The sequence below is a fragment of the Babylonia areolata genome, chromosome 22, assembly GCF_041734735.1.
Source record: "Babylonia areolata isolate BAREFJ2019XMU chromosome 22, ASM4173473v1, whole genome shotgun sequence".
NCBI classification, from domain to species: Eukaryota; Metazoa; Mollusca; class Gastropoda; order Neogastropoda; family Buccinidae; genus Babylonia; species Babylonia areolata.
Genome location: NC_134897.1, coordinates 31,402,218 through 31,419,967, shown reverse-complemented (window position 1 = coordinate 31,419,967; position 17,750 = coordinate 31,402,218). Strand labels below are relative to the sequence as shown.

The 17,750-nt window shown below is 40.7% G+C and overlaps 1 protein-coding gene across 6 annotated transcripts; it reads left to right on the top strand.

Annotated features, from left to right (window-relative positions):
* The first annotated feature begins 294 nt into the window (after positions 1 to 294).
* On the top strand, positions 295 to 17,743 carry LOC143297027 (uncharacterized). Of its 6 annotated transcripts, none has more exons than XM_076609178.1 (10): positions 295 to 391; positions 1,788 to 2,004; positions 3,411 to 3,524; positions 6,443 to 6,607; positions 7,287 to 7,427; positions 8,115 to 8,381; positions 9,627 to 9,805; positions 10,952 to 11,043; positions 13,451 to 13,584; positions 14,780 to 17,743. In XM_076609178.1, the coding sequence occupies exons 2-10, from the start codon at positions 1,836 to 1,838 to the stop codon at positions 16,081 to 16,083; spliced, it is 2,565 nt and encodes an 854-aa protein (XP_076465293.1). In that variant the 5' UTR covers positions 295 to 391; positions 1,788 to 1,835; the 3' UTR covers positions 16,084 to 17,743. The 6 variants fall into 6 exon arrangements, with proteins under 6 accessions (XP_076465293.1, XP_076465291.1, XP_076465296.1 ...); XM_076609176.1 differs by having other exon boundaries at positions 296 to 394; positions 1,791 to 2,004; XM_076609181.1 differs by having other exon boundaries at positions 306 to 391; positions 1,791 to 2,004.
* The last annotated feature ends 7 nt before the right edge of the window (positions 17,744 to 17,750 follow it).

Genomic DNA, 17,750 nt, shown 5'->3' with positions numbered 1-17,750 from the left:
GCAATATCTGAAAGCCCAAACCTGAACTAGTCTTGTGATGACATAATATTTTAAATGTTTTGCCAAATTCATGGGTAAATATGTTGTAAAGGGTTGATCTGATAATACACATGAAATCTATCACTTTCTTGCACATGAGCATTCCATTCTTGCCATCTACAATCAATTAGTCTGGATTTTTAGAGAGAGAGAGAGAGAGAGAGAGCGAGAGATGGCGTTAACTATTTTTCCAAGCCGATTCTTATTAAGTTTTGTTAGATTTCGGTAAAGCTACACATTTCGTTGCATTTGTTCGCGGGAAGTAACTGTCAGATGCACATGTGGGGGTTGGTTACCCAACACTGCACCTTTTAAATCAGCATCGAGATGTGAACTGCCCAAGCCAGATCACGTAGTGTGTTCAGCTCTTATCTGTCTGTATTATTATTTTTTTTTTAAAAATCAATTTCAACCCATGTCATGCCGTTAAGAGTCATAAAAACAGTGTGGCGCATGCCAGCAGTGTGCCGTGTGTGTGTGTGTGTGTGTGTGATCGTCAGTGGGTGTGTGCATGTTTGTCACTGTCAGTGCGTGTGTACATGTGTTTGTGTGTGTGTGTGTGTGTGTAAACACTTGACACCAGCTCATTAACTGTCACTTTGTCACAGGAAGTGTGCAACCCATGACATGCGATGTGTTATACATTTGATCCAAGTGTATTTGATCCGGAAGTATGTGGTTCAGTGTCCATGTTTACACCAGGTTATAACAGGTTTATGTTAGTAATGCAAACATGTATTTAAAAAAAAAAAAAAGAGAAACAAAACAAACAACAACAACCAAAAAAAAAAAAAAAAAAAAAAAACCACCACGAGAAACAAAGTAGGTTGGCTTAGGAAATTTAATTGCACTGTTACTGGGAATTAGTATTATAAACCCTTGATTTTTTTTTTTAACCAAAACATAAAATGCACAACAAGCTCACTGATTAAAAAAAAAAAAATTAACTGAATTATATTACAATCTGTTGCTTTTGCTTTCTGTCATCTTCCCTCTCTCACCCACTTCCCTTCTTTTCTTCTTTGGAAAAAACAACAACAAAAACCTCTTCCAAAGTTTTCATTTTCCCTTATCATTATTTCAAGTTCAACAGGTGCCTTCACTGAAAATCTTGCTTGAATAAGAACATTAGCTCAGCATGGTACACATAAGTGGACATTTACATATGATCTGCACAGCTGTGCACCTGCATCTCATTGTCAAATGTAATACATGTACTTGCATTTTTTGTACATTGTCAGAAAAAAAGCCCGTGAAGATAGTTTGATCTGTTTCACTGCTATTTAGTTCTAATGTATTATGAGAAATAGTGTACACTGGCTCAATGTTTGACTTACGGTACATCAGAGATGGACCCAAGCTTACAGTTGGGCCAAGAGCAAAGTGAGAGCTGTATGATCAATGGTTTCTCCATTGCAAAGGGAAATCATTCACAGCTTAGTATTTTATTTAGGATTGTGACTTTCAAACTAGAAGGCAAGATTGTACTGGCTCTCAGTGCTGCAGCCTTGGGGGCTCTTTGGGAACCATCCCAACTCCGACTGTCTTAAAACCCTCTTGGCTGAGAAAGTGGGGATGTAACTTGGGCAAGACACTCTCCACTATAAGTATAATCAAATTCTAGCCCAGATAATCAGGACAGCAGTTGCCTCCTCTCCAGTCCTGATGGCCATTGTTGGACACAACTAACATACATATATATGATCATTCAATCATTATGTGTATAGTAATTTTTTCTTTGTTCACAGCAGTCTGCATAGACCACAGTGTTTCTTCAGAATTTGCAAGACAGGTCCATGAAGATGGAAGAGGACTTTGAACAGTCCATACTGGGTGGGGCTGACGATGATGATGATGATAATGAGTGGTCCCATCCTGTGGAAGTGCTTGACCCAGTCGGGACCAAGACACAGAAAGATCTACATGCCAACCATGGGACAGAGTTTCAGAAACAGTCAGGAACAGGTCTGGTGACTTTTTGGTTTTATGATTAAGAAGAAAAAAGTATTTATTAAGTGCAAATTTATGTGGAGTCATGTGACTGCTTTTGTTGAACAAAACTGCAGAGAAAATGTGAGTGTGTGTGTGTGTGGATATTTGTGTGCATGTGTGTGGATATTTGTGTGCATGTGTGTGTGTGTGTGGATATTTGTGTGTGTATGTGTGTGGATATTTGTGTGCGTGTGTGTGTAGATATTTGTGTGCATGTGTGTGAAATAGTTATGAGGATGCACAGCTGCATCTCTGAAGAACTCCAACCCAGAATTACTTAGTCATGTTCATTTTGTGAACCAGAGTCATTCTGCAGAATTTTAAAGTTTTGCAATGCACTGTTGTTTCGTACTCCACCTATCCATTTCTAGCATTCACAACAACCTGACACGAACAAAACAAGGAATAAGGCCACAAACCATATTATCACTGCACTGAAACAAAGGGTCATTTTAGTTGCCAACTGAAGAACCAGTGCATGGAGACTGGGTAGAGAAAGAATTTTATTTATAAATCAGACCTTTAACCCTATGAGCCCTGACCACCAGTTTACCGGTGGTGGGGAGGGGTGGCATAATGCCTGGTCACCGGTTGAGCAGTGCGTAAACACTTGTGTCGTTGTTTTGCTATTGGTTGACTTATATTGAAGAGCCAATCAGAAAAACCGTAATATTCCGACGCCAGCGAACGCAGTACTAACATTGCCGTGCCCCCTCACTGTGTTTTGTGCATGTGCTTTGGATAAAAAAGATCAATTTCTACCATGAAGCGTGCAGTCTCAACCTGACACACCTCCTTTGATCAACTGATCCTGCATGCTCAGATTCATTTTCAACATCACTATCTGTAGCAAAATCATCCGATTCGAATTCCACCTCACTATCAGAGTAATCATTGTCATACTCTACTTCTGATAAATCATCAAGCATATCAATTACTTGCTACGTTGTGTACAGTTGTTTTCTCACACGTTTTGTCCCTGATTTCTGCCCTGACGGGCCAGGTTGAGACTGCATGCTTCAAGTGTTTACGCACCGCTCAACCTGTGGCCAGGCATTATGTCATTTTTCTCTGCCACCGGTAAAGCGGTGGTCATGGCTCACAGGGTTTAATACCAATTATTTGCAAATTTTGGCTCAGGAGCTCAGGCAGAAGGGTTAAAATTGCTCAGGAACTCAGGGCTCAAAGGGTTAAAATGGAGTATATTAACCTGCGTGTTAAGGTAAAACTGGTCATATATATAAAAGGCCGTTGGTATGTGTTTGTGAACCAGGACTGACTGCTTTTATTTTGACTTTATTTTTTTTCCAAATTGATTTATTTTTCATATGTTTCAAGTATTCATCATATACGTTATGAATGTGTTGTTTGAACTGCAGCGCTGCTGTCTCCAAAGGGGGATCACCCACGAACCATTGTGCACATCGACCTGGATTGTTTCTATGCTCAGGTGGAAATGATACACAACCCCACACTCAGGGATGTCCCCTTAGGTGAGAATGGATGCTTGTTGTTTGACTAGCTGCAGTCTTTCCATCTTATTTTTCATTTTAAAAAAACAATATTTTTTAATATAAATATTTTTTAATGTAAATATGCGTTCTTCATTATAAGATTCAGTCTGCTTTGTGCCAGAGTGAAGTCAGATGTGTTATCACCTTATAGTAATTCTGTAAGTGAAAAAGAATTCTTTTGAGATAAATTTAATTTCCTGTCTACCTTGGTGAGACTGTTCACATTTGACTTATTGTTAAACATAGTGATGGAAAGAAAAAATGCTTATATTATGTGCACTGAGTTTTCAAACATTTGAAAGCAAATGCTTTGAAAATGTGAAAGTGTAATGAAAAAACTTGAGTTGGGGGAGCAGTGTGTGTGTAAAAATAAGAGTTGGACAAGAAAAGTTTTAGAAATCTTAAACAATATATGAATGTGTCGATATGCAAACCTCATCCGCGCCATACAGAACCTCTACGAGAATGCCAGCAGTGCAGTTTACCTCAACGGGGACATTGGAGACTGGTTCCGAACCACAGTTGGAGTGAGACAAGGATGTTTGCTCTCGCCGACACTCTTCAATGTTTTCCTTGAAAGAATTATGACAGATGCACTTGAAGACCACCAAGGAACAGTCAGCATTGGTGGCAGAACAATCACAAACCTGCGTTTTGCTGATGATATGGACGGCCTCGCAGGCTCAGAACAAGAACTGGAGAACCTGGTCAGGCAACTAGACAGATCCGCCACAGCTTACGGCATGGAAATCAGTGCAAACAAAACAAAACTGATGACAAACAATGACAATGGCATCCAAACTGACATCACTGCCAACGGAGAAAAGCTTGAAACCGTGAAGAATTTCAAATACCTTGGAGCAATAGTTTCAGATGAGGGGTCCAAGCCTGAAGTATTAGCCAGAATTGCAATGACAGCTGCAATACTAGCCAAGTTGAACACCATTTGGAAGGACAAGGCAGTCAAGCTCAGCTCAAAGATAAGACTCATGCGTTCTCTTATCTACTCAGTTCTCCTGTATGCTTGTGAAACATGGACCCCTACAGCAGAATTGGAGAAGAGGATTCAGGCCTCAGAAATGAGATGCTTCAGAAGACTGCTTGGCATCTCTTATAAAGACCACATAACCAATGAGGAAGTCAAAAACAGAATAAGGCAAGCCATTGGTCCCTATGAAGACCTTCTCACCTCCATCAAGAGGCGCAAATTAAAATGGTTCGGCCACGTAACAAGAGGAGAGGGGCTTGCCAAGACAGTGCTCCAGGGAACAGTCAGAGGAGGAAGGAAGAGAGGAAGACAGAAGAAGAGATGGGAAGACAACATCACAGAATGGACAGGATTGAAGCTGAGCGAGGCGGTCAAATGTGCGAAAGACAGGGATGGATGGAGAGGACTGGCTGACAGGTCATCTGTAGCGCCCCAACGGCAACCGCCATGGGGCAGCTGAGCTGAGCTGAAACAATATATGTCCCTCTTAGAAACACACTTTCATGTGTGCAGATTTGAAGTCAGTAGTTATGAAACAGGACTTCTTCAAAAACCTAATCATTACTGCTATGCTAATAATGAAGAACAAAACCTACTATTAGTGCTATAACAGCTTTAAACCATGACTTTTTTCTTCCACACGAGATAAGTATATACACTGGTACTTATTTCAAACTTTTACAAATTCAGAAATATTAAACAGGCAGAAAACAAAACATTGCTTGAAAAGACACCAGTTAGAAGACAGGTGGATGTTTTTGATGGCCTATTCTTCCAAGATTGGTAATGGGCATTGATGATGATGATGAATTGATGAAACAAAACATACATGCTGAATTTTGTCAGTACACCTTTCCCATGTACATTGTAGGAATAGCAGAAGTTTGATGTGATCTCCTTTAACAACCATATTAAGAATTTGGTTGATACATTTCCCATGTACCGGTACATGGCAGGAATAGCAGAAGTTTGATGTGATCTCCTTTAACAACCATATTGACAAGAATTTGGTTGATACATTTCCCATGTATTTAGTAGAAGTTCGTTGTGATCACCTTAAACATTCATGTTGAAAGAATTTTGTCCAAACACCTTTCCCATGTACATGGCAGGAATAGCAGAAGTATGTTGTGATCACCTGTAACAACCACATTGACTGTCAAGAACTTTGTCCTTATGTTTTGGTTGATGATATGGATACTTATATAGCACCTATCCTCGGTCAGAGACCAAGCTCTAAGCACTTAACACACACAGGGTCATTTGCACAACAGGCTGCCTACCTGGGTAGAGCCAACTGATGGCTGCCACTGGGCGCTCATCATTTGTTTCCTGTGTCATTCAATCAGATTTCAGGTGCACTCACATACACACTCAGACAGACATGTAACATTTTATGTGTATGACCATTTTGTGTTTATTTACCCCGCCATGTATGCAGCCATACTATGTTTTCAGGGGTGTGCATGCTGCGTATATTCTTGTTTCCATAACCCACTGAACGCAGACATGGATTACAGGATCTTTAACGTGCGTATTTAATCTTCTACGTATGCATACACATGAAGGAGGTTCAGGCACTAGCAGGTCTGCACATATGTTGACCCGGGAGATCGGAAAAATCTCCACCCTTTACCCACCAGGTGCACCGAGATTAGAACCCCGGACCCACAGATTGAAAGTCCAATGCTTTAACCATTCGGCTATTGCACCCGTCTATGTTTCTCACATACTTGGCAGGAATAGCAGAAGTTTGTTGTGATCACCTGTAACATCCATGTTGACAAAAATTTGGTTGATACACGTTTCCCCATGTACATGTCAGAAATAGCGGAAGTACGTTGTAATCACCTGTAACAACCACAGTGACAAGAAATTTTGTCGATAACCTTTCCCATGTACATGGCAGGAATTCAGCAGAAGTACCTGGTGGTCACCTGTAACTATCCAGCCAGGGCGCGGGGCGTGACCAAACTGATGGGCATCAGTGAGGCGAAGAAGAAATGCCCAGAGCTTGTCCTCGTCAGCGGGGAGGACCTCACTGGCTACAGGGAAATGTCCTACAAGATATCAGGTTACTGGTCAGCTGTTACGTTTCTGTGCCGTCTGTATTTCTCTGCAATGTTTCTGTTACTCTGTGACTTTGTTCTGTGTTACATCTGTGGAAAGTGCTAACACAGTTGTATAGTTTATGTGATGGCGCTGTTTTGAGAAAAGTTACTTTCATTTTTGTTGTGTTTTGTCTCTATTTTGCTGTCATGATTCCTGGTCTGGGTTAACTGGGTATCACACATGAGCTTTGAATGCCTTTCTTGTTTTTGTTGTGTATGATTTGATTAATGTTGCGTGATTCATAGAACAATATTGGAGTGAAGACTTGCAATGACATACAGTTATGGGCAAAAAGTCTGACTTTGTAATGTATTGATCTGAGGTAAAACGTATAGTGATCTGGAGCAAGCTGAAGGACAAGGAAATTGTCTTTTCACTGAAATGTGATGTACTTAGCGAAATCAGAATTGAATATTACAGCTAACATTGACCTACAAGTGCTACATTCATTTTCTATTCTCTATCCTTTCTCTGTTCTTTTGAAATGTATTTTGTTTCTGTTTTTGGAGGTGTGTGTGTGGGTAGGGGGTGGGTGTGGGAATGGGGAGGAGGTAGGATGGGGAGGGTGGTTGTGGATATTTATCAGTTCACAGAGCAATGTATTAATTACCTGTTCATTTATCTGGTTTCATTGATGACAGAATTTCTGATGAAGTACACACCTTGCGTGGAGCGTCTGGGTTTCGACGAAAATTTTCTGGACGTCACAGAAATGGTAGACCAGAGAATTCGAGGTGGCACAGCAAAGGAGGATGTTGTCGGCCATGTCTACACGTCACAAGGCAAGTTGTTTTCATTCATTTTGTGTGTAGTTCAATGACCATTTTCTTTGCTGTGTTTGAAACATATTACTTACAGACTAGAGCAAGGGCTTGTCTCAGGTTTCAAGTCTTACGTATGTCACATTATAGGAACTGCCTGGTCATTAGTGACCATTTAAAAAAAATTTTTTTTTCTTATATTGAACACCCCCTGATAGAACAGTACAGTAATATATTTTTTTCAGAACAAAACACTTGTGTGTTGGAACACACTACTGGACATTTTCTTTATAAAGTAATAGAAACTATGACTGTGATTGCTCCAAGCATTTTTGTTACATTTCTTTCTTTCTCATTTGCTTTTCTTTCTTTCTCATAAGGGAAGAACGTGTGGGCAGAAAGCTAAACATGTTTTAACCACAAGAAGAAGAAATTCATGAAGGTTTGCAAGTAAACAATATAAGTATAAATTTTGTGATTTTTTTTTTTTTTTTTTTTTTTTTTTTTTTTTTTAAGAAGAAAAATCCTGATTCTGATAGTTTACAAAACTCCTCGTCCATAAAATCCTGCCTCCTGTGGATGTCACCATTTCTCATCATTCATTGGTCGGCTGGTTGGTTGATATAACCTATCGGCCATTTGTGTTTTGAACAATATATGTATAAGTTTTGTTAATGAATTTTTTTTTTTTTTTTTTCAAATCCTCAGATTCTGATAGTGGGCAAGACTCATCTTTGGCAAAACACTGCCCCTGCGGATGTCACCATCGCCTGGCGGTGGGCTTGCAGATAGCGGCAGACATCCGATCCGCCATGAGCATCGAGCTGGGCATCACCAGCTGTGCTGGGGTGGCTCACAACAAGCTGCTGGCCAAACTGGTCGGAAGCCGGCACAAGCCCAACCAGCAGACCACTGTGTTCCCGTGTCATGGTCTCCCCCTTGTTACGGGACTCTTGACGGCCCGCAACATACCAGGTGGAGTGTTGCAGGGTGTGGTGCTTGTTGCCGACATGAAATATTCCAGGGCTGTGTTGCTTGAGCGATCTTAGCAATGCAGAGTTTGCTAAGGGTTTGAATTATCCTAAGTCTACACTAATTCCGTTGTCGCAGGAAAATTCTTTTTCAACCCAGCCCTGGTTGTCTTTGTAGACTTGGTGTTGTGTACGATATAGTGAAGTGATAAAGAACAAGGAAAAAAAAAGTTGATGGCTGTTCGTTGTTTCTTTTCTTTTTGTATTCTTTTTGCCATTTGCCAAGTTTTTTGTTTGTTTTTTTCTTGAAGACAGAATCATTTTCCTGAGAAATGAAATCAGTAAATGAAAGATCCATAAAAAGAAAAACAAATAAAGAAAAATACTCATCTTAGATGCCCTGTGTTTACAATTGATAAATACACTACCCTCCTCCCCTTCCCCAAAAGTAGCTTGAAAGAATTTGAATTTCATCTGAAATTATGACTTCATATTAACAGCGCTACTGGATTCAAACTGATTTATGGATTTTCTCATTTCAAATTGTCATGATTTTTAATATTTTAATAAACTGATGTTTTCAGTTGTTTGTGTGAATAGTATTATAGGTGTAGAAATGTTTGAAAGAGTTAAAATTCACCTGAAATATTGTCTTGATGTTCATTTGTCATTCAGTATAACTGGATGCAGATTGATTTGTGAAGTATCTCATTTTAAATCGTCGCAGTTTTCATTAGTCAGATAATAACTGACATGTCAACAATGTGTATGCTGCAATTAGATATTGAGATATGTTTGATTTGGTGATGACATTCTTTTTGTAACTGTAGCTGTAGATATCACAGATGAACAAAAGCTTACAGCTGGGCCAACAGCAATGTGAGAGCTGTATGATCAATGGTTTCTCCACACAGTGGGAAGTCATTTACAGCTTAGTATTTTGTGAAGGACTATAACTCTGAAATTAGGAGGCAAGATTGCAATGGCTCTTAGTGCTGCAGCCTTGGGAGCTAGTCAGCCTTTTGGAACCATCCCTGTGCCAGCTGTCCTAAAACCCTCTTGGCCGAGAGAGTGGGGATGTAACTTGGGCAAGACACTCTCCGCTTTAATAAAATTCTAGCCCAGATAGTTGGGACAGAAGGTACCTTCTCTGCTGTTCTGGAGGTCATGGTTGGACACAACTGACTATCATAAAGCTGTAGTTAATGCATTGGATGTCTGCAGTTAGCGGCATGTCTTTGTAATCCAGGGATTGGTTCAGCCACCAGCAAGCGGCTGAAAGCTTTAGGGGTGGAGACTGTCCCTGATCTGCAACGATTCCCACTCAGTCAGCTGGAGGAGGAGTTTGGTGTGGTCATGGCAACAACCATCAACCACCTGGCTTTTGGTATCGATGACAGTCCTGTAGTAACCTACAGTAGACCTCAGGTGAGTGACTTTTATCGCTCCTATCTCTGTATGAGGCACCGTGGCAGATCAGTAACGTGTTGGTCAGGGTTTAGTCCTATAGATTGGTAAGGTGTTGGTCAGGGTTTAGTGACACAGATAGGTAACGTGTTGGTCAGGGTTTAGTCCTAGATAGGTAACGTGTTGGTCAGGGTTTAGTCCTACAGATCGGTAATGTGTTGGTCAGGGTTTAGTCCCACAGATCGGTAAGGTGTTGGTCAGGGTTTAGTCCTACAGATTGGTAACGCGTTGGTTAGGGTTTAGTCCTACAGATTGGTAACGTGTTGGTCAGGGTTTAGTGACACAGATCGGTGACGTGTTAGTCAGGGTTTAGTCATACAGATCGGTGACGTGTTGGTCAGGGTTTAGTCCTACAGATCAGTAACATGTTGGTCAGGGTTTAGTGACACAGATTGGTAACGTGTTGGTCAGGGTTTAGTGACAGATCAGTAAGGTGTTGGTCAGGGTTTAGTCCTACAGATCGGTAAGGTGTTGGTCAGGGTTTAGTGACACAGATCGGTAACGTGTTGGTCAGGGTTTAGTGACACAGATCGGTGACGTGTTGGTCAGGGTTTAGTGACACAGATCGGTGACGTGTTGGTCAGGGTTTAGTCCTACAGATCGGTAACGTGTTGGTCAGGGTTCAATCCCCAGTTTCCACCTGGTGTGGAGTCCTTGGGAAAGGCACTTTACTCTGATTTACCTCATTTCACCCAGGTGTGAATGGGTACCTGACTTTGGTTGGGGTAGGTTGAAACAGTGGAAGGAGAGGATTGGGCCCTGTCTCCTATGCCGAGCCCTTGACACGGATATGAATTCATTGACGCGATGGCTGATGAGGCTATGGGACCTTGAACCTTTTATCTCTTGTATCTTTATGACCAAGATAAACTGTTTTATATACCTCGACTACATTTTGTTTTAATCTTGCCTGATGAACAGAACAGATGCTGAACATTGATAATTTCTAAAAAAAAAAAAAAAAGGTTTTGCACACCTTGACCAACTTTTGTTAGCGAGTTTTGTCTCTAGTATCTTTATGACCAAGAAAAATGTTTTACATACCTTGACTACTTTTTGTCTCAAGCTGGCTTGGTGGAATCAACTTTAAGCACATTTCTTTAACAGATGCTGAGTATTGAAGACTCCTTCCGACGCTGCAGCAGTGAAAAGGATGCTACCCAACGAGTTTCACAACTTATCACTAACTTACTACCCAGGTAACCTGGAGTGAGTGTGTGATAACCAAAACCTATAGACAGTGTTTGTGTGTTGTTGTTTTTCTTTTGCATTGGCAGGAATTTCCCTACAGTTGTCATCAGTCCCCTTTACTCAGCGTCTTCAAAGCAAGATTCGAAAAAGACCTATCCTTTGTTGTTGTTTTTCTAGTCTTGTTGGCTTCAGCATGGTCCCTGAGTTGTGGACATGAGTGGTTGGGACTGTGCCTAGATCTGTTCTTTTTTTTTTTCTTTAGCAGAGAGATGGGTTACATGTGTACTTTTCTTCCTCATGATGCTTGATGGCTGAGAAGGGAATGTGGTATTGGGATGGGAAGAAGACAAGGTACATCACTGTGAAAACCATTTTGTTTCTTCTTCTTCTTCTTCTGCGTTCGTGGGCTGCAACTCCCACGTTCATTGGTATATGCACGAGTAGGCTTTTACATGTATGACTGTTTTTACCCTGCCATGTAGGCAGCCATACTCGGTTTTCGGGGAAGGGGGGGGGGTGCATGCTGGGTATGTTTTTGTTTCCATACTCACCGAACGCTGACATGGATTACAGGATCTTTAACGTGCGCATTTGATCTTCTGCGTGTGTGTACACACTAAGGGGGTTCAGGCACTAGCAGGTCTGTACATATGTTGACCTGGGAGATTGGAAAAATCTCCACCCTTTACCCACCAGGTGCCGTTACTGAGATTTGAACCCAGGACCTTCAGATTGAAAGTCCAACGCTTTAACCACTCAGCTATTGCGCCAGTCCCATTTTCTGTTGAAGTGTATAGCCTTTGTCCAGATTGATGTATTTCAGGAAAAAACATGTTGTGTTTTCAAAACCATTGTTAAAACAAGAGAAAAGAGATATTTTTTGTATGCTGTTGCATCTGTTGAAAGGGATGTGGACATTTAATGTTGAACCTGAGCAACAGTGATATTTATTTGCTGTCATATCATATAGCCTGTGCATTCATATAACGAAAAGTTGAAGATTATCATGAACGATAGAGATCATTTACTTGCTGTTAAATCATATGGCTTGTGTATTTGTACAGCTGATCCAGAAATTATTCTGTATATCAATACTGATGTAAATTTTCACACAGTGAGGTAATGTCTTCAATGTTGAGAGACTTATAGGGACTGTCATTTCATATACTTTATTTAATCAGTTAATTTATTTAATTTGTATTTCGTTATTTAAACAGTTAATTTATTTAATGTCTATTTTCATTTCATCTTTTATTTTTATGTATTCTCTTATTTATCATTTCTATTTTTATTATTTCTGTGTTATTCATTATTTCTAATTATTCATTTATCTTATTTCATTTTATTTTGATTTCCCTCAAGGCCTGACAAAGTGCGTTGGGTTTAATCAGTTAATTTATTTAATTTGTATTTCTTTATTTAACCAGTTAATATAATGTCTATTTTCATTTCATCTGTCATTTTTATGTATTCTCTTATTCATCATTTCTGTTTTTATTATTTCTGATTTATTCATCATTTCTTTTTATTCATCTTATTTTATTTCATTTTATTTCGATTTCCCTCAAGGCCTGACAAAGTGCGTTGGGTTGCGTTGCAGGTCAGGCATTTGCTTGGCCGACGTGGCATGGCATAGGTGGATTTGTCTGAACGCAGTGATGCCTCCTTGAGCAACTGAACTGAATTTTCATTGGGAGGATGTGAAACCATCTTTACTCCAGAGGGACTGAGTGCTCACTCTGGCTCTGTCAATAAGCAGTTATTGTTGTAACTAGGAGGCACAGCAGATTGTTTCCTGCATGTGGTGAATAAAATCAGGTGTGACTGAGTTTCAGATTCAGTTTCTCAAGAAGGTGTCATTGCGTTGGGATGAATCCACATGTGCTACACATTTGCCAGGCAGACACCTGACCAGCAGCGTAACCCAATGCGCTAGCCAGGCTTTGAGTGCATACGCGTATATATTTGTGTACCTATCAGAGTGGATTTCTTATACAGAATTTGGCCAGAGGGCAACACCTATGTTGCCATGGGTTTTTTGTCAGTGCGCCAAGTGTGTGCATGCTGCACACAGGACCTCGGTTTATCGTCTCATCTGAATTACTAGACTCTCAGTTTGATTTTCCAGTACAAATTGGGAGAAAGAGTGTGACTGAATGCCACTGAAGTGACTCAACAGCGATGCAGGGTCTCCTTTTGAAGGTATCCCCATTGTGACCTGACATTAATCGTTCCAAGTGGACTGTTGGTGCTGGACTGCCACACCATAGATGGAACTGATGTGATTTCAGATGAGCAGAGCAAGAGTAGTGCCTCTGAGAGGACTGAAGAAAGGGAGTAGTAATAAGAAAAAAAAGAAAGAAAAACAGACTTACTGGCCATTTGTGACATACACAATGCTGCTGTCAATTCCAGGGCTCAGGAGGATGGGCGCACCCCCCACACTGTGAGACTCACCATACGCAAGGTGGACAGGGGTAACCGCTACATGCAGAGAGAGAGTCGACAGTGCAACTTGCCGTCTGGCATTGCCGCCAAAATCAGCATGGGTGAGTTTCAACTTCAGCTTGAGAATGTATGACTTGCAGCATGAGACTGATCTGTGTGTGTGATGACAGACATCGCTTTTGTTTTAAAGACAAGCGGTCTAGCAACTGCTGAATTGGTTGGTCTTGTGCTTTATTTGCATATCATACCATACTCTGTTTGCGTTAATGTAAATGTTGATTGGCAGTATTTATAGACTTAAAACTAGGAATGGCTTAAACTCTTGATGAAGCATGTGGTTGATGGCATATCAAAATCAGTTTTGGTACTGTAATTTTATCTGAATTAGCAGTAATGCAACAACACTTCTCTTATTTAATCCCAGGTGGATAGATTTCATTAGCTTTGAAGGCTTGAAAGCAGTTTCCTTGTTCTCCCATTCAAAAGAACTTTTTACATGTAGAGCGGACAATGTGTTTGCTTTTGCAAACTTTCAGTTGTCTGTCATGCATTTTGTGAGAAATGATGATGACTACACTGCTAAAATCCCAAGACAATTTTGGTGCCAGAACTATAGAATATTTGAACAACAACAGGTCCTCCCCCTTGGGGGACACTATGAAGACAGTGAACACAAAATTGCTTGGGAAAACACAAAGATCTTTGGCACATAAACCAACACCGTTAGAAGAAAAATGAGAGAAGTCCTACCCTCGACATGCAAGGAAACCATCCCAAAGCAAAATAGCTGTATATGGTTTCATCCAAAATCCGACGAGCAACACTCATATCACAGGACACAAGACCTGCTCTGAAAATGAAAAAGAACTGCATGTTTCACACAGTAAATTGCTTCTTTGATAAACATGCATGTGTTATGTGATTAAAAGGTTAAAGGTCTCACAGCCTTCTACGGCCATCAGTTAATAAATTTATAATCACTGTGTCTAGGGCTTGGCATAAGAAGGTGGAGCACAGTCCTCTCCTTCCGCCATATCAACCTTCCCCAATCTGAAGTCAGGTAGCCATTCACACCTGGGTGGAGTGAGGAAAATTGGAGTAAAGTGTTTTTCCCAAGGACACAACACCATGTTGAAATGGGCCCTCACACCCTGATCACTGGTCAACTCTGGATTAGATGTCCAACGCCTAACCAATATTGCCACTGTGCCTGTGTTTGGAGGAATGGATAAATACAGTATGTTTCACTTCTGTAAAAGTTTGTATTTTGAATATTCTGATATACTGTGTCCACAGGTCAACTGGATGTTGCCCATAACAATCTGGTTTCCTTGGTGATGTCACTGTTTCACAAGATGGTGGACACGAAGCAGCCTTTCCACCTCACTCTGATCAACGTTGCCTTTACCAAACTGGAGGAGACGGCCAGCAACTGCATCACCACCTTCTTCACATCACAGCCCACAACACCTGTGTCACACGATCATCAGCATCATCATTCTGATGCAGACTCTTGTGTTTCTCCTAAATCGACTCGGGAGAAAGAGAAACGTGCTGCTGAAAATGCGGCAGATAACCCTGGATCAGAGAATCCTAAGAGAAGACATTCCGGTTCTCTTTCACACTTCTTTACAAAGAAACAGAAAGTGAAGGAAACGGGAGGAGACTTCACAGAACCAGCTGTTGAGAGTATTGCGGGATGCAAACGTTTAGGTGAAACACAGTCTGCTGAGTTTTCACATGATACAAGGCATGCAGTGCTTCCAGCGGATGTTGATCCCCAGGTGTTTGCCCAGCTGCCCAAGGAAATACAACAGGAGATTCTCCAGACTGTTCCACAGCAGAGTTTGGCTGAAACAAAGCAAACGTCAGGGTCATCTACTCTACCTCAAAACTCAAGTGTCAGCAGGCACACGGCAATGCCTTCCACGTCAGAGTTGATACACATGGACAGAAATCCCAGTCCTGTGCCTCAAGAACAGAAAACTCCAGATCGGAGCTTCTTTGTCCAAACAAAGAAGAGCATTTTCAGCCCCACAAAACATAAAGCCAAAGAAGCACACCCTGTCACAAGACCAGAAAAACTGGTCAGGCAGCAGACATGTGATCCATGCAGTGACTGTTCTCATGCTGACCTGCAGATGAAGGATGTGATAAATTCTGTGTCAGAAGAAAAAGAAATCTCAAAGATCACTGGTCTTTCTCAACAAGAATCTCAGGACTTCCAAACACAACATCCAAGTCTTGAAATTCCAGACAGAAAGTTTCCAAACTCCCAACAAAACCCCACACCTTCAAAACCATACAGTGCAAACAATTCTCAGTCCAGTGCAAATAATTCTCAATCCAGTCACCAAAGACGATGTTCTCTGATTGATTCAATTCACAATCCAAAGATGTCTGTTCCCAAAGGCATTGCCCCAGATGTCTTCTCCGCTTTGCCACCAGAGCTTCAGAGAGAGGTGGCGGCAGAAATGGCCATACGGAAACACAGTGTGGCTTCCTCACAAGAAAACTTGGACAGAAGTCTGAAGAAAAGTCAGACGAAAAGTCCAGCCAAACAAACCAATTCCATGTTAAACTACTTGAAGAAGAGATAGCGTCCTGGTTTTCGCTGTGTTCATGGACAACACATGAAATTATATGATAGAGAAAAAAGAAAAAGAAAAGAACAGTGTGTATTTGTGTGATTATGCATTGTGTCTGAGGTGGCGTGTGTGTTAGCTTGACTTGTGGGGATCAATAAAAACAGCTCAAGTCCTGTATCAAAATGGTCAACACTGATACACATTTCATTCGTTACTCTTTCGCTTGGAACTTTTAATTTTGAAGAGCATGCAGGTGTTTACTTCTGCTGTTCTTTCATACTTTTGAAAAAAAGGCAAATGACACTGCATTAATTATGCAAATATCTATTTTCAAAATGAACTATATCATATTCCATTTCTATGTCAGTTTATTTATATGTCTGTAAAGCTGCTTAGTACTTCCTTTGCTTTGTATGTATTTTGTGGTGGCTGTATCAAGCTGTTCTGAAAGGTATATCTATATACACAAAAAAACAACAAACCCAAACTCGAACAGACAATTATCAATCCACTGTGTATGCTGTGAGGGTGTTTCTGAAAATTCTTTGCTTGCGAAAGACCACTGCTCTGACAAACACATGGAAAGAAAAACTGTTCAAGTACAACTATGTGCAATTAAGTTTAAAGGCTCTTTGTTGGATTCACTAGCATCTGTAAATTCCTTCTCATTATGATATAAAGCAAAAACAACAACAAGAAAAAAACAACACCACCACCACCATTAACTATGAACTGTTACATAAACTACACATGAGCTAAACTAACAGTAAAGAAACAAAAGCAACCAAATTACATGGACAATATGCCACTCTCATGATATCCTAGAAGCACAAGGAAGAAATAAACCTTTCCACCAGAAAAAGAACAAATACTGAATTTTGAAAACAGTACATTAAAAATAAAAAGACATTACAAAAACTAGTATTTTGATGAAAACATGTTGCGTATAAAAATCTTGCAATAGTATTGTTTGGTAAAATGAACTTTATTATCTCATGAAGAGAAATTAATCAGATGTGGTAAATCATGTACCTTCATCATGTTAACATGTCATAAGAAACGAGATGCATGTACTGCAGACAGGTACTCAAGCAATATAAAAGATAAATTCAGCAATAAGTCATATGAATCCTAATGAAAATTTGACAAATATACATACACCCATCAAACATCAAACAACAAAAAATTCAATGTCTTCTTCTTCTGCGTTCACTCGTATGCACACGAGTGGGCTTTTACGTGTATGACCGTTTTTACCCCGCCATGTAGGCAGCCATACTCCGTTTTCAGGGGTGTGCATGCTGGGTATGTTCTTGTTTCCATAACCCACCGAACGCTGACATGGATTACAGGATCTTTAACGTGCGTATTTGATCTTCTGCTTGCATATACACACGAAGGGGGTTCAGGCACTAGCAGGTCTGCACATATGTTGACCTGGGAGATCGTAAAAATCTCCACCCTTTACCCACCAGGCGCCGTCACCGTGATTTGAACCCGGGACCCTCAGACTGACAGTCCAACGCTTTAACCACTCGGCTATTGCGCCCGTCAACCCCCACCCCCAAACTGTCCTTTCTTATAAACGTTTGTGGTTGGCGACAGTTTGTAAGGTCACAATGGCAAATGGAAACTGGTTTCACAACTTCTTCAATTACACCCTACCCCCCCCCCCCCCC

Excerpts from the sequence above, each read along its gene's own strand:
- LOC143297027 (XM_076609178.1), top strand. The coding sequence starts at position 1,836 with ATGAAGATGGAAGAGGACTTTGAACAGTCCATACTGGGTGGGGCTGAC. Across the intron at positions 2,005-3,410 it reads TCAGAAACAGTCAGGAACAG|CGCTGCTGTCTCCAAAGGGG; the intron begins GTCTGGTGACTT and ends TTTGAACTGCAG. Across the intron at positions 8,382-9,626 it reads GACGGCCCGCAACATACCAG|GGATTGGTTCAGCCACCAGC; the intron begins GTGGAGTGTTGC and ends TTTGTAATCCAG.